Source organism: Leishmania mexicana, chromosome 20 (assembly GCF_000234665.1).
Source record: "Leishmania mexicana MHOM/GT/2001/U1103 complete genome, chromosome 20".
Taxonomy (NCBI): Eukaryota; Euglenozoa; class Kinetoplastea; order Trypanosomatida; family Trypanosomatidae; genus Leishmania; species Leishmania mexicana.
In genome coordinates, this window is record NC_018324.1 from 2486670 (window position 1) to 2502012 (window position 15343).

General features: G+C 58.3%; 5 protein-coding genes across 5 annotated transcripts; all 5 read right to left on the reverse strand.

Annotated features, from left to right (window-relative positions):
- Nucleotides 1-380: 380 nt before the first annotated feature.
- On the reverse strand, nt 381-1574 carry LMXM_36_6530 (conserved hypothetical protein; the record flags this gene model as incomplete). The annotated part of the gene is made up of 1 exon (XM_003874964.1): nt 381-1574. One exon carries the CDS (start codon nt 1572-1574, stop codon nt 381-383), a length of 1194 nt encoding a protein of 397 aa, XP_003875013.1.
- Nucleotides 1575-3885: 2311 nt separating this feature from the next.
- LMXM_36_6540 (similarity to endo-1-like protein) lies at nt 3886-4608 on the reverse strand (the record flags this gene model as incomplete). Its single annotated transcript, XM_003874965.1, has 1 exon — nt 3886-4608. One exon carries the CDS (start codon nt 4606-4608, stop codon nt 3886-3888), a length of 723 nt encoding a protein of 240 aa, XP_003875014.1.
- Nucleotides 4609-6479: 1871 nt separating this feature from the next.
- On the reverse strand, nt 6480-7259 carry LMXM_36_6550 (protein-l-isoaspartate o-methyltransferase,putative; the record flags this gene model as incomplete). The annotated part of the gene is made up of 1 exon (XM_003874966.1): nt 6480-7259. The coding sequence occupies one exon, from the start codon at nt 7257-7259 to the stop codon at nt 6480-6482; it is 780 nt and encodes a 259-aa protein (XP_003875015.1).
- Nucleotides 7260-9526: 2267 nt separating this feature from the next.
- On the reverse strand, nt 9527-10501 carry LMXM_36_6560 (conserved hypothetical protein; the record flags this gene model as incomplete). Its single annotated transcript, XM_003874967.1, has 1 exon — nt 9527-10501. One exon carries the CDS (start codon nt 10499-10501, stop codon nt 9527-9529), a length of 975 nt encoding a protein of 324 aa, XP_003875016.1.
- Nucleotides 10502-13931: 3430 nt separating this feature from the next.
- On the reverse strand, nt 13932-15020 carry LMXM_36_6570 (conserved hypothetical protein; the record flags this gene model as incomplete). The annotated part of the gene is made up of 1 exon (XM_003874968.1): nt 13932-15020. One exon carries the CDS (start codon nt 15018-15020, stop codon nt 13932-13934), a length of 1089 nt encoding a protein of 362 aa, XP_003875017.1.
- Between the last annotated feature and the right edge of the window lie 323 nt (nt 15021-15343).

Here is a 15343-nt window from a genome sequence, read left to right on the forward strand (position 1 = left end):
AGAGGAAACGCGCCAATGAAAATGAGAGGGACTAAACAAATCACATGGACAAAAAAAGGGAGAAAGGGGCTGGGTGCAAACGGGAGGGGAGTGGAGAGGAGGCGTGAACTAGAACGCGTGTGTGAGGGAGAACAGGCATCAATGAGCGGTGCTGTCACTGCAGGTCTACACCCGCTCCCCTCCTCCCCCACGTGCACTAACGTGGATTACGAAGCCATGACAGAGCAACGAAAACGAACGACAATCGCGCAGAGGGTGATAGGAGAGACACACGTGAGGGGGAGGAAGGAGGAGGAGGCTCATCCTTATTGCCTCTCCGCATCCCTCCACCGCCTCTTCTCCAGCAAAGTCCGTCGCTCACGACCGTTTCGGTTCTACGGTCACTCAAAAGAGAAGTCCGAGTCTTCCAGGGCTGCCTGATGCTGCTGCTGCCCCTGTTCTAGGTGTACCGCAAACAACATGTCCAGTGGCGCGTTGTCCTCGCGCTCGTGTCGCATGGCCATGTCGAAGAGCGACTCCTGCTCCATGTCAAAGTCGTTGTCAGCCGCAGGGGGGATTTCTTTTGTTGCTCGTTTCGACTCCAGTCCGTCCTCGGAGTCCACCTGATGCGTGTCGCGTCGGCGCTTGCGCGGCCGAGACGGCGGCGCGGCAGTCGCCTCTTCCACATCCCCGAGCGTCGCCGCCGGCACCGGCACCTCGAGATCCTCACCCTTCACGTGCATGGCGCTCTCCGACGGCTGCCTGCCGGCAATTTCGTCCAGGAAGGCCAACTCCTCGGAGTTCAGCTTTTTCATCTTCACCGGCTGCTGTGCCTCCTTCTTTTTCGCTTCGTAGCGCACCTCAAAGGCGGCCATGTCTATCGGATGTTTCTGATTGAGAGCTGTTTGCACCTCCTTGGGCTTCTGCCGCATCTCCCGCTGGTACAGCCGCTTGATGTCTCTGCGGGTGCGACCGGGGAAGAGTACGGCGATGGCGCTGAAGTCCGTGCCGTACTGGGAGAGCGCCTGGTAGAAGCTGCGCACCTCCCCCTCGCTCCAGTCGATGCGCGCCTGCCGGTTAGGGAAGCGGCGCGCGCGCATTTGAAGCTCCGTCAAGCCCAGCGCGCTGCCACCGTGCGCCTCCTCACCACCTCCCTCGCCGAACTGATACGCGCCTTCCGCACCACCACCCCGCTCCTCTTCGTCTGACGAGGCCGAGGGCAGCGGTGGGTGGCCCGCTGAGAGGTACGGCGAGTGCATCGGGCTCTGCTGGTGCAGACGCTGCGAGTGGGGAAGTGGCGCCACGCTAGCGATGGGACGAGGCATACGGCTGCCTCCTGGCGGAACGCGCATGTGTGACGTGGAGAGCGCGCCCCTCAGCACCTGCCCAATGGAGAAGTTCTGCGGGTTCTTGGGCTGCGTCGGCGGCAGGTGTTCGAGTGGAATCTGTGCCAACATGCTAAGCGGCACGTTAGCGGCGGGATACGCAAACGGCGTCCGAAGTGGGCTTGGGATTGCCGTTTGGTAAGGGGAAAGCCGGCTCGCGACGACATCGTCAAGCTGATCCGGCGGAAATTCGAACTCGTTGTCGTCCATGGCTCCGCCGGTGTGCGTCAGCGTGTAATGGCACTTCGACGGTTGAAAACCAGACGCGCGCACACAAGCTACAGGAGCACAGGCAAGCAAAACGCCTACCCGTCCGCAGCAAGAAGTTGTCGAGAAAAAGCGTGAGGCGGCGGCGACGAGTAGGGAGCCCCTGCGGGCTCGAAAAAAAACCTGAGACAAAGCGAGAATCAGAAGTGGTGGGGTGCACCCTACCCTTGATGATAGAGCAGAGGCAAGACGTCCAAGCCCAGCGATTACGCCGGGGGTCAATGCAGAGAGGATGGGGAGTGTGGCGGATGTAGAAACAGCGGAACAACTACTGGAAGAGAGAGCAGGTGATAGTCGAGGGAAAGACGCAGACCACAAAGAATAAGGGGTCCAACACGGCGACAATGATTTGGTGAGATGGATAAGAGAAGCGAGAGAGAGGAAGTAGGAAGGAGAAGAGCTGTCGACAACGTCAGACACACGCAGAAAGCGCGAAGATCAACAGCACCACAATGGCAAGAAGGAGCACCAAAAATGAGAAGCGCAACGACCGATGCGCCAGCCGCACGTATGCGCACAGACACACAGCAACACTAAGGATGGCAAGATCCCGAAAATGAGAGAAAAGAGGAGAGGGGAACGACTGAGAGGAACGATCTCCGCGTATAAAGTTAGGGCTGTTGGTTCTCGTACGGCTCAGCCGCTCGGGTCCGCCACTAGGCAAGACACACTGGTAGAGAGACGCTCGATCGGTGATGTAGTCCTTCAGTGAAGCGCCACCAGAGAGGTGGAGAGAGCTTTGTATCAGTGCACAGTACACCAATGTTTGTGCGTGTCTGCGTCTTCGAGTACGCGCGTGAGCTCCTCGCAGCGGAGCCCAAGACAAAGAACCGTGTGTGAACGAGAAGTGACACGCGGTGCTGCTTTGCACGTGTGATGGTGTGTGTGTGTGGGGGGGAGGGGGGTGCCTGGACCACCTCTTTGTTTGCTGACTCGCTTTGACCGAAACCAAGCTACCTAAATCAAGTATGTGCAAATTACAGCCGCAGCGAAGCGCCCAATTGACAGAGACAGACACAGAGGAAAAAAAATGTCAGCAAGAGAACATCGGGGACGAGGAACGTTGATGATTTCGGGGAAGGGGTCGATCATTTCGTATTCTTGTAACGTTACTGGGTAGGTGAGAAAGAGGGCGATGGGGAATGCGCTCGCAATGCTCTGCCAGACTTGGAGGTCTCCCCTTGGCTAGCGTTCGGCACCCCCTCACTTGCTCCATCTTGCGCCATGCAACCATAAATGACCGTCAATAGCAGCCGGCGAGTTTGCAATGCACATACACATTTTTCCCTTTTTTGTGGGTCTTTTCGGTATTCCGTTCAGCATGTTCTCTCGATTTTTGTCTGTATGTGTGTGTGTGTGTGTGCGAAAGAGGGAGCTCGACATCTTCGCCAGTCGACAGCTCGATTCAGCAAGTGCCCCTACACACCACAACACGTATGGCAGACACATGCACAGACGCAAAGCCCCTCCTCCCCCATCCCCTCCTCACACCCCATAAGGGTGTGATGGTGCTAGTTCGGCGGGGGGGGGGAGATGGCACCGAGGATGTGAGGAATCGTTTGCAGAGCAAACCAGAACAGCACACAAACAGAAACGAGAGAGTGAAGAGGAGGCGCAGAGGACGGTGAAGGGAACAGACGAGGGCGCGAAAACAAAAAGTCTCAGAGACTGCTAAGATAAAAGAGGGGAGGGGGAGGGGGGGCGACGTTTGTGAAAGGCGCATGTATCAAATGCCGCGCCATGGGGCGATGGACCGGGAAGGCGCAAAGAAAAGACGATACGTGCGCGGTGCGCTTGGTTTTACTCATGCGGCGGAGGCTACAGTGCGCCACCGCTTTTCGTGAGGTAGACAAAGAGAGAGGGAGAGGTGATAGCGGGGGAGGGAAGGAAGGCACACTCCCAAAGAATCACGGGGCTGGATGGAGGGGGCCTGGGCGAATGTCGGCAATGCCCTCCTCCTCTTCCTATCCCCCAGAGAGTGGAGTAGGGTGGGGAGAGATCACTGACAGTGAGCACGAGGAAAGATGAGTCAAGGCAAAATGTGAGCTCTCACATGTAGCAACTGCACTTCACCTTCTACACGCCGCAGTCTCTACCCCCCCCCCCAAAGACGGCACACACCGAAGTCGTCTCCCGGCACGTTCGCACTTGCGCAGACCACAGCCCCACACAGAGGAGCTATGAGGGACGTAGAGCATGCATGTGCCGCCGGAAGTCACACTGATGAGCACCGGAACTTTTTCGCGTCAGCAGCCTAATGGAGTGACTTCTTGAAGAAGTCCAACACGAGCTGACGTGCCATCTCCACATCCTTGACTTCCGCAGCTGTGTACGTGTCAGGGTTGTAGCGGGAACCAAAGAACCCGTGTTGCAGGGTGTCAAAGCGCTTGTACACGTGCGGCTCCATCGGGTGCGAGTTGACAGCGGCTTCGACATCTTCCATGGGAGGCTCGTCCTTCGACGGCAGCACCAGCACGGGCGCCTTCGCGGCCCTCAATGCGTCGGCAGTGAAGAAGGACGGGTGCGCTGCTGCGGCAGCGTCGATCTTGCCCTGTGCCGCCATCATGAACGGCAGGGTAGCACCCCAGCACATGCCAATGGCGCCGACCTTCGCACACCCCACCTGGCGCAGCACCGCGATCGCCGCCTCCATGCGAGGCACAAAGCTGTCAAACTGCGTGATTTTTTCCACATACTGGGTCCATCGCGTCGACTGGAAGTCAGCGGGCCACTCTGACTCAGGCCATGCCAGCGATCCAAAAAAGTCCGGCATGACTACAAGGAAGCCTTGCTCAGCTAGCACGTCAGCAAAGCGTTTCGAGTTGGGCAGCAAACCGAAGATGTCGCACACGAGCACCACGCCAGCCTTGCTGTTGTAGGGGCCCACAATGTAGAGATCGTTGCCAGCGGGGCTGTACGCGCACTTGGCGGGGCCCTTTTCGGTGGGGCAGCAGCGGTTCGGGTGCTCCGCAGACATTTGCCCTGCTGCTTGCCGATGGATGTTAAAAGAAAAGGGGGAATTTCTTCAGTTACTGCAGTCCACGTGGTGGTGGGGAGGAGGGGTTAAAAGGAGTGAGCGATTGCCTCAAATACAGGTGCGTTATGCTGAGCTAAGGAGTCTCGCAAAGGAAATGAGTGCTTCAGGCGTGAGGCGCGGAAACATGCTCGGTGTGTGTGTGTGTGTGTGTGTGCAAATTTCGGCATCACGAAAGGTAGTCCAAAGAGAGGTGAGGGGCGTGGGTGTGCGAGCAGGAAAAACACGAATACGAGCAGGCAGGTAGGCAGAGAGGGAGAAAGAGTGACGAACACAGGAACGGGAGGTCAGTGGAGCGTGGCAACTCAACGGAACGAAAACGTCCGCGTGGGCTCACCTTGATACGAGCGGCGCGCGGTGGGGGGGGTGGGAGGCAGAAGAGACCGAAAGAACACCGGAGGAGAGACTCGGCGCGCTGCGCACGCAAGGGGCTTTCGGGATCCCAGGACGGCGTAGCAGTCTCGACTGCACGGAGCGTGATGCAGGCGCTACTCCGTGCTGGCCTCTTGAATTCCGCTCGTGCATCAGTGAAGTGCCGTGGGATCGCTTTCCAGTCCATGTGCGTGGACTGCCGCCGTTTTCGCTTCCACTGGCGCGGTAGCAAAACAAGGAAGAGCAGAAGCAGACGAGAAAAGAGGTCAGCATAAAGCCGGGTAGGGAACTCAGAGGGGCAGACGGGGGATGGAGGCATGACCAGAGAGGGTATACGAGGAGCCGACGTCGCTGTTGCAGTGGCACATACCGACACGGGGGGAAAAAACAGAGAGCAAAGACGAGAGAAGCATTCATAGGAGAGGGGGGAGAGCAGCGAGGTCTGTGTGCGGTGGCTGCGCTTCGACGGACGGGAGAGAAATCTCTCATGCATACAGAGATGACAGCAAAGAGAGAGGAGGATGCTGCGAAGCACTTGATGGGGCGCGAAACACTGCAGGGGTAGAGCCAGCGGCACAATTCAACGGCAGCAACAACAAAAACGAATATACTTGGCCTCGCTGTTTTTTTTTCTTGACAGAGGAAGGAGAACTTGGCGAGGGGGGAAGGGGAATGGAGTAGTGCCATCCGTGCAATCAAGTTTCGATCCGCCTCGCACCTCGTCGTTCCATGCTTTGGAAGAATCAAACACAAAAAGGAAAGGGGCGGATCGTGGGCGGGTCACCTTACCTGCCAACATGGGCCGTAGAGCAGCCACCATTACTTCACGACAACGAGGAAGAGCGAGAGCAAAAGGCAACAGGAACGCGAGGACCAGAAAGATATCCGCCTGAGGCCATGGCCACCGGGGGTGTGAGGAGTGTGTATCGCCAGACGAAGATGGATGCAAGAGGAAAGAGCCAGAGGTCTTCCGCAGCATGGCAGCCGCAGACTCAAGGGCAGAGACGCGGAGAACGAGAGATGAGACACACATTAACAAAAGAGAAGACGAAGGAAGGAAAGATATCGCCGGAGAAACTACTCGAGGAGCGCCCTGTCCCAACGAAGGGTGGCGGGTTACTTTGGTCGGTTTTTCTTTTTTTTTGCGTGGTGGGGGGAGGAACAAGAAAACACGGAAGTGAGAGAGAAAGGAACTGCCACACCGCGCAGCCCGAATTCGCGGCGTGCTCTGTCGTCCACGTACACATGTGTATTTCTACAGTTCGTCCATGCACAACGACAGATGTCAACGTGTGCACGCGCGCACGTGGCAGACCTGTGCGTGAGAAGCTCCATGAGTTTGACCCTCGACTTCTTTTCTGTTCGTTTGACGGTGGGCCGTTCCGCGGTGCGCGTCGGTGCGATTTGCGCTGAGCCTGAAAGATGAACAACAAATGAGCCGCTTACGTGCGCGTCGCCACGTCGCCATCGAGCTGGGCATGTAGAGATGTAAGCGGCACAAACTGCACGTGACACGCCCGTCGCATCGTGAAAGCGCCTTCATCGCCCTTCGTGAACACCTGTAACTCCTGCACCTCGGCCGGGCTACCAACGGGGATCACCAGGGTACCACCGCACCGGAGAAGGCTTAGGTACTCGGGCACGAGAGTCTTCGGCGCGGTGGCGCCGACGTGTATGACGTCGAAGCATTCACCTTTCTCCTCTCCGAGACCCGCGATGGAGCGAGGCTTTCGTCCGTCTCCATGCAGCAGCGTGACGCGGTGCTCGCGGATCCAGTCAGGGAAGTGCGACTCGAGGACACGCTTTGACTGCTTCTGGAGCTCCTGCACGTGCTCGATACCGACGACCTCAAAGGTAGGCGGCTCACTGTCTCGCCAAACCGCCTCACACAGCGCGGCAAAGGCAGCCGTCATGTAGCCGCTTCCACTACCGATGTCCAGCAGTCGCAGCGATTGGCAACGGGCTCGGTCCAGATTCTTGTGGCGCAGCACAGACGGGCAAACCAGCTCCAACATGATAGCATGCATGTGTGGCGCGCTGATGGTGACGCCGAAACCAATGGGCAGAGGCTGATCACGGTAAGCATCCTTGGGGTTGCGCACGAACCAGCCACGGTCCACACGGCGCATCACCTCAATCACTTCGGGTGTTTTGATGAGACCCTCGCGCTGCAGTGCAGCCACCATCCCCGCATTCGTCGTTGACGAGCAATGCCACGCCATGTTGTCGAGTGTGAGCCTTAGTCTAGGTGTGTCTTGGAGATTTCAGTAGCAGAAAGGGACCCCCTACTCCACGAAAGAAAAACGGCATGCAGTGATGGAAAGCACAGGAAAGGTGACGGCAAAGCAGAGGTAGTCTACGCACACGTCTGTGCGTGCAGCGGCACTGAGCAAGCGCTGGTGGACTTCCGACAAGGGACGAGACAAAACCCACCCGATACTTGTCCTTGGCATCAACAGAAGCGATAAGCTGGAGAGAGGGATCCGTGGGAAGAGGAGCTTCGTGTCCCGTTTTCGCTGGGGCGGTGCACACCTGACAGTCGGTTTATTCGACACCCACACACTCATGTATACATGCACACGGAAAGGAACGGAAGGGCAGGAAAGACGCAGAGAGAAGGGAGAGGGAATTGCACGAGAAAAGGGTAGATTAGAGAGACTGTGCAGTGAGACAGAGTCATCCACGGACTGCCGCCGCGCGGCACGGCACCGCGTGCTGCGGTAGGCTCCTTCTGCATATCTGAGACATTGAACAGGAACTGTGTGTGTCCAAGCGTGCTGCTTCTCTTTTTCCCAATTCACCCCTCAGCCCGGACGATGGCCGGCTACCGCACCCTGATATCCGGGTCCAGTATCCACACTCTGTGGAGATGACAAGCGCCTGCACAACGTGCTCTCGGGCACAGCTGCGGGGTCTTGGTGCCGGTGGACTGGTCGGAGCTGGTGCGGTGCCGAAGAGAGTTGCCGCCATGGTCACCAGCGCACAAGCTCACTACGAATCGCGTCACCAGTTCAACAGGCATGATACTTGGCGAGTCTCTCATATCGACACCAGGCCACATGGTGAAAAAAATACAAGCAATATGCGCACGCGCCCTGCCAAGCACAGCTGGCATGTGGTGTACCGCATCCAACCGAGGCACGCGGTCGTCAGGAGAGCGCGAGTGATGAGCGAGAACGGCGCGAGGACATCCACGCCGACGAACGCCACGGCGCACGTGCGCGCACTGGGCGGCACCTCCTTCATCCGCCCAGGTGGGCTGATGTGGCACAGATGCCGGCAGCGTCACGAGAGCACCCTCGAGTCGTGCAGGCGCCGGTGTGGAGAGCAAGGCCCGGTCCACATTGCGGGCTGCCGCGGCTCGAGGGCCCTCAGGGCGAGGCATGCCATAGAAGCAGGGTATGCAGGGTCTCAGAGGGAGCCTGGCCTGAGGCTGGTCCACCTCCTCTCTGAGCTCACCCGGCATGCGCCCGGACCACCACCCCGCTGCTACCCGCACGACAGACGCCCACCGCCTCCACCCTCGAGCCGGACCCTGCACGCGGCCCGCGCGGGTCAAGGCGTGCAGTGCACCTGGGTCCGTCTGTCGCCGATCACGCAGCACGTGCGCGAAAGAAAAGGACGAGGACGGACACGAAGTGCCCGCGAGGCGCATGGCCCGATTCCGCAGGAGGGCAGCTCGTCCTACACGCCGAGGATGTAGCCGTGGTGCAGCGGCGGCAGGTGAGCTGTGGTGGTGTATGCGTCTATCAGTGGACTTGTTCGTCATCGAATACAGGCACATGGTGAAACGTTGAAGCTTCTTCAATGAAGACACTGATGGTGGCGAGCGAGGGTTTTTTTTTTCGGTGTCTACGGCACAGACTGCTTTGCGTTTTTTTTTGTGTGTGCGGAAGTGTTATGCCGCTCCTCTACATTGTGTCCTCTCGAGTGCACCGTTTTTTTTTGGTCTTGTGTGAACTTTCGATAACAGGAACGATAAGCGAGAAGAGAAAGAGCGATGCCCCAAACGGCGACTCGCACACCGGAGGCACGTCTCGTGAGGGAGGAGAAAGAATCGGCAAGAACACACCAAGGCGCAGTACGGATTCGAATATGGAACGGAAAGCCGGTGAGTGAAAGAGATGTGCTCCTGCAGATGTGCCTTCGACTTGCGCTCTTACCCATCTCATCATGGACCCGCTGTTCGTCACTTCGCTGGGCAGATGGAGTATTGTGCGGTGGAGACCGAAGGCAAGAATGGTCAGACACAGGGCACCCGTCGATGCACACGCGCGTGAACTGAAGCAACGCGTCGAAGCCGAGCAACAAAACCCTAAGTACCGCCTTCAATGCGAAAAAAAAGGTGCTAGTAAAGAGAGAGCTGGGGTGAAGGGTGCAGCTGCGGCGATGCACTACAGCGTCGGGCAAACGAGGCTCTTGTTCGTGCAACCACCGCGTCCATGATTTGCTGGCCAAGTAAGTCCCCCTAAGCGACATTGCCGTCCATCTACCAGTTGAACCACGTTGACAAAGCGCTCGGGCTGAGTGGTCTGTCGGTGGCCACGGGCATCTTTTTCAATTGTGGCCCCCCGCATGAATCGCGCACGGCGGCCTCTGTCATCGATCGTGCTGACGGGCGCACCGGCGGCGGCACAATCGGTACACGAGCGGCGCTACCGTTACTGCACCAGATCGGCTTCAACGGTGGCCCAGCAGCTGCAGGGGCGGCGTCAGAGGGAGTGAGGCACGCGCTTCCTGCGCGAATCGGAGGGCCGTTGGTGGAAGCGCCGGTGCCGTTTTGCTGGATGTGACTTGGCGCACTTTTCGCCAACAGTTGCCGAAACGCATGCCGCGCACGCATCAGCTCAGTGGCGAGGTAGCGTATGTTCTCTACCGTGGCCCCCGAGTGAGAGACAACATCTGCATCCCACTCGGCCATCTCCGCAGCACTGAGCTTTGATGACGACGATTCCTGGCAAACCTCTTCGCTGGCAGTGGCAGGCGAGGGCCCTTGACGTACAGCGAGAGCGTCGTTATTGGCGCGGGCGCCATCGCTGGCCAAAGCCTCACTGCTGTGCGGGGAGTTGCCGGTGTTCGGTGCCCTATTTGCCTTCATTTCTCGCAGACGCGACGGCCAATCGACACCGCCGGCAGGGGTGGCGCCCCCTGATGTGGACGCTGATGGCCCAGTCGAGTTCTCCAACTGCATCAGGAGCTGCTCGAACTGCTGCACAAAGAACACCATCGCTTCGAAAGTAGACATGCGTCCAAGCTGCTTCCATGCCTGATGCTTGTGGCGCTCCCTCGAGTACCAGAACGATGGTGCCGCAGTGGTGCACTGGCCGTGATCGGCTTGCTGGCGCAGAGCATAGAACATTAGCCGTTGCGCATCCGATAGCAGAGGACTCTCCTCCAGGTTGCCAATGTAGTAGTCAAAGTACTTGGCGACCTCATAGTACTTGCCTGGAAACGACAACTCCATCGCTTACCCAGAGGGGAGACGAGGGGAGAAGAGGGGGGGGGAAGGGTGACGAGGCCTGACGTGCACTCGCGCCAGTGTGGATTGCTGACCTTGCCTTTGTACGGAGAAGAAGAGATGATAACTTGCGCTGAGTCACAAAAGAAAAGAGCGCACGCAGATGCACATGGACGACAAGGACAGAAAACGCTAACAACAGACGGCGGAAAGCGGCAGCGGGGGCAGGTGGGAGAGAGCAAGAAACCAATTTCACCGTCCCCAGCTCTATCACATCACACCGAACTCCACCGAGCAGCAGTCGCGCGTGTGCGGAAAGGGCCAAGGGGAGGGATATGTCACGGAAGGGCTCTCCATGGAGGTACGGAGGCGACATCGTGTCAGAAAGGACGGCAGAGCGCGCACGTGTGCATCGCATGTTGAAGAGATAGTGGAGGGGGGGGGTCAGGAGGCGAGCGAGAGAGAAAAGAAGAACGAGCGGTGCAAGCTGGAGAGAGGGAGCGGATGGATGAGCAAGGCGGTCGCAACGAAGGCGCTGCCTTGCTTGCGACACAGCGCGGCAGCTGTGCAAGACGCATGCGCGACAGGCCCAACTCTTTCTCGCGCCGAGAAAGAAGGGCCCTTGAAGCGATACGAGAGAGGCCAAGTACATCTAACTGACACCTTGGCGGCTGACGCACATCGTTGCAAAAAGAAAAAGCGCTCGAGCGAACTGCACGCATGCTCTCAGCTCACACGCCCGAGCGAGCGCGCGAAGGCTCTTAGCTCAGCCTGATGTGGGTTTCACTAATGTAGGCATGGAGGAAGAGGACGACATGACATCACACATTCGGACAACGAGATAAAAGAGCGCGAGGACATACACACGCACGCAAGCGCGTCGCCGGCCTGCGAGCAGGGGCCAGAGAAGACACACCCCGCCCCGCACCAGGGGCATATACATACACCGGCGCGCCATCTGCTGCGGTAGGAAGTCGCCGTGCGCTCCCACGTAACCATAAGACGCATCAGCGCCACAGCCGCTTTTCAGAGCGCTGCGACAGGCGAAATATGGGGAGAAGAACAGACGCAAAGAGCTGCCAGAGCAACACAGCACAGAAAGAGCGCAATGCAGGGTGATGCGGCGACACCCAAGAGATCGTGTTGGGCGAAGAAGGAGGGACGGCAAGAGTGTTGTGCGCGCTATCTCCGCCTGCTTTTTTCTTTTGTTTTTTTTTTCGAAACGGCGTTTCGCTGATGTTCACATCACACCGTACGGCTTTGCTCAAATGGTTGCAGTATACCTCTCCACGCGGCACCCGCACACCAAGACACGAGGACGACAACAAAGCTCGCGAGCCGCCAACACAAAGGCACGCACAGGTCACTCGCGCACAACGTAGAAACAGATGAAAGCAAGCGAACAGTGTAGAAAAGAGTTAGCGTCCAGGACACTGCTAGCAACACAGATGCGCTCACGCATTTCGCAACTAAGGTATATTCACTCCCTCGAACGCACACGCGCTCACTCGTACACCACTTCACGGGTCTCTGCTCTCTCCGCATCTACTCCCCCACGGTCAGACTCGTGAAAGAAACAGAGAGACAGAGGTGAGCCGCCATCGTGAAGAGTGCACACTTGCAGGCAGAAGACACGAGAGAAAAGACACACAGGCAATGCCATAGTCGCTCTTCACCACGTCTTGTTGCGCCCAAGGGGGTGGGCGTCGGGGCGCCTCGCATTGCCACCCCGAAAAGCGTCGAAATTGCGTACCAATCGTCACTCTCGGCGGGGCTTCCTTCTTTTTGCAGGTTTCCGCGCTGCACAGCTGTTTGCCTCGCTCTCCTTCAGTGCAGGTGCAAGAATCACCACGTCCTCACCATCTCAAGCTCCTCTGAGCGCATGCATGTGTGACTATGAGAGCTTGTATGTACGCCCAGACGGCCGCGCCATGATGGCACACGCGCAAGACAATGGCTAGCTGTGCAGCAGGCTCTCACCTCTAGGTCACTGCTGTAGTGTGGTCATGTAGGAAACAGTTTGGATGCCTGTGTTAGTGTGCTTAAGTGTGTACGTTGTTTGGACCCTTCTGTCCCCTCAAAAACGGTGCTCGAGAAGCTCGAGGGAGAGGGAGAGGTCAAAGGAAGCGACGCAAGAGCGCGTCGCCGACGATGGTGGTGGCGATGAAAGGGAAGGGCAAGTGCGTGAAGGGGCGATCACCTTTTCCAAAGAAACAGAAATCCCACGATGTCAGGAAAGCAAGTCACTACACGCCGCCCAGCAAACGACAAAGGAAAAAAAGTGTCCGAGGACGCGCGCTGCTCGGTCGCTTACAGGGACCGCACCCACGGGCACACTCCCACTCATACGCCAGAACCACATTTCTTTTACGGCGCCATGGCTCACGGATGAAACGGGCGAGCGAGAGAGATGAACGCCTGAAGGGGGAGGGGAGGGGGACCAGGGAATCAGAGGGGGAGCACAAAATGCACACACACAAAAATGAACATTCAAGATACAGAGGAGGATGGGAGGCATCACGAGTTTTTCTTGTTGGTCTTTTCGGTGCAAGACGCGCAGGATGTGCTTTGATGTCTGTTCTGACGCCTGCGACTCTCGAAGAGATGGCGGTGTGTCGAACCCATGCCGGAAAGAGCAACCTTGGAGGACTTGCCATACACCCACACCACAGCACTGGCAGGCACACAGACATACACACAACCATGCCACTTACGGCTCCGCGTACCTACGCTGCGACGCGTCCTTCATTTCTTCTCTTGAGAGAGGGAATGAGGGGAGAGAGGTGCATACAATGCGGGCGCTCTCTTCTGTTCTTCGAAGATGTGCTGAACGGAGGCAAGGGGGTGGGGGTGGGGGGACAGGAACACACATCTCGCTGTGTGTTGGAGCGTATCAGCTGAGAGGGAGGGGGGAGGGAGGAGGGAGGCGGCAAGGGAGACGGACGGGTTTGCTGTGCGGAGGCACACACACATACACACCCGATCGCGCGCACAAACGAGGTCAAAGACACCCTCCGATTCTCAGGGAAGAGAGAGGGAGGGGGAGAGATAGAGGAGGAGCGCAAAGGGAATACGGCGAGAGCAAACAAATACATGTACATATATATATATGTATATATATATATATATATATAACGAACAAGGTGGAAATGAAGGCACCGAAAAGCCATGAGGGAGAGACGTGCAGAAAGATATGCTATCCACGGCGGCGGCGGCAGGTAGGGTGGGGGGCGTGGGGGAGGGAAGGCGAGCTGTGAGGACAACCGTGTACCACCGCACCACGATGCGCCTCCTATACAAGCACTGGCACACGAGAGCCACATGACAATCTCCTACCTCGTCTCTGGATGGCGGGAAGGGGTAGGCGAGATGCTGAAGCTGACGTTTGCGGTGCGCATCACGTAAAGGGGGCGGTAAGAGGCACGCCTGCGTACTTTTAATACGGACGTTGGTAAGACGTGTTGGGCCCGTAACCGCCGCGGTACGCGTGCGGTGGGGGGGTGCTGTAGTGGTGAGGCTGTGGTGGGGGCGGTGCACTATAGTGATAGTGTGACGGTGGCGGCGCCCCTCCGCACTGATGCGATGGGGGTGGCGCTCCGTGATGGTGGTGCGGATTCAATGAATTGTAGGGGTTGTGTGGGGGGTAGAAATACGGTGGACCTCCCCGTCCACGGCCTCGTCCCCGACCCCGACCCCGACCACGGCCACGGCCCCGTGACAAGGGTGTGAGATCGGCATATAGGTCGACCTCCTCGTCCGGGTCCGGGAGCGCTGAGATCAGGAAGGTCTCCTTCTTTTCCACCTTCGCCGGTGGCTGCTCGCTCGCAACATCATCGCGCTCACGAGAAAGAGCCGCCTCTTCGGCCAAATCTGGTATGGAGGATGGGGCGGGCGCCGTGGAGGGTCGCAGGGACGGCGTGGGAGCCGCGCTGGGCTGGTTGGAGAGATTGCGAGACTCTGTCGGGTCGGTGCCAACAGTGGTGTTGTGCGCCTCCTCCTTCTTGACTTTCGGCGACGAGTCGGCAGGTGGCGCGGCGGTGGTGGACTCGACATGGGTGGTGGCCGTCGAGGTCACCTCGGCGACCGTGTCGCGCTCTGCCTTCAGCTCATCCCTCTTCTTTGCCATACGAGCCTTGAAGGCGCTAAAGCTGAGTGTCGTTGCATTAGCGGCAGTGGAGCTCGTGCCGCTGCCGCTGGCCATCTCCTGCGTAGCCGTGGCGCTTTCGTGAGACGAGGCGGCGCTACCATTCGCCTGCGCAGCGGTCACACTGTTAGCCTCCAGGGCACGCGCGACGGCCTCCCGCACCTCGGGCTTTACGTCCGCACGACTGCTCAACAGGCTTTGCAGGGCCGTCAAGGCAGCCGTTGCGACGGTGGCCGCTGTAGCTGGGAGGGCGACAACAGCGTCCGACGCCTCCCGCGTCAGCGCCTTCATGTCCTCCACATCGATGTGGCTGTTTTCCTCATATGACTGCAGCACCAGCTTCACGTGCTCGCGCACTTCGCGCTTGCTCGACAAGGACATCGGAGAAGCGGAGCTAGGGAGGAAGAGTTGGGGGTTGGAGGGTTTCTGCACGACACGCCCGTGCAGAAACCGACTGCTTTACACTTACTTTGTGCCGTACCGCACCACGAGTTCAATGTTGGATGCACAAATGGCCCTGTCCGTCAGGAAAGGCGCCGGGCACAAGACAGAGGCGAATTGTGGAACCCAAAGCCACACGCACAGAGAGATCGGGGTGGGTGGGGGTGGGAGGAGGGGTTGAGTGAGCTAATAAAAGAAAGGGGGCAGACACTGTGCAATTAAGGAACTTCAGTATCGCCCGCAAAAAAAAGCCTCGAGAGAGA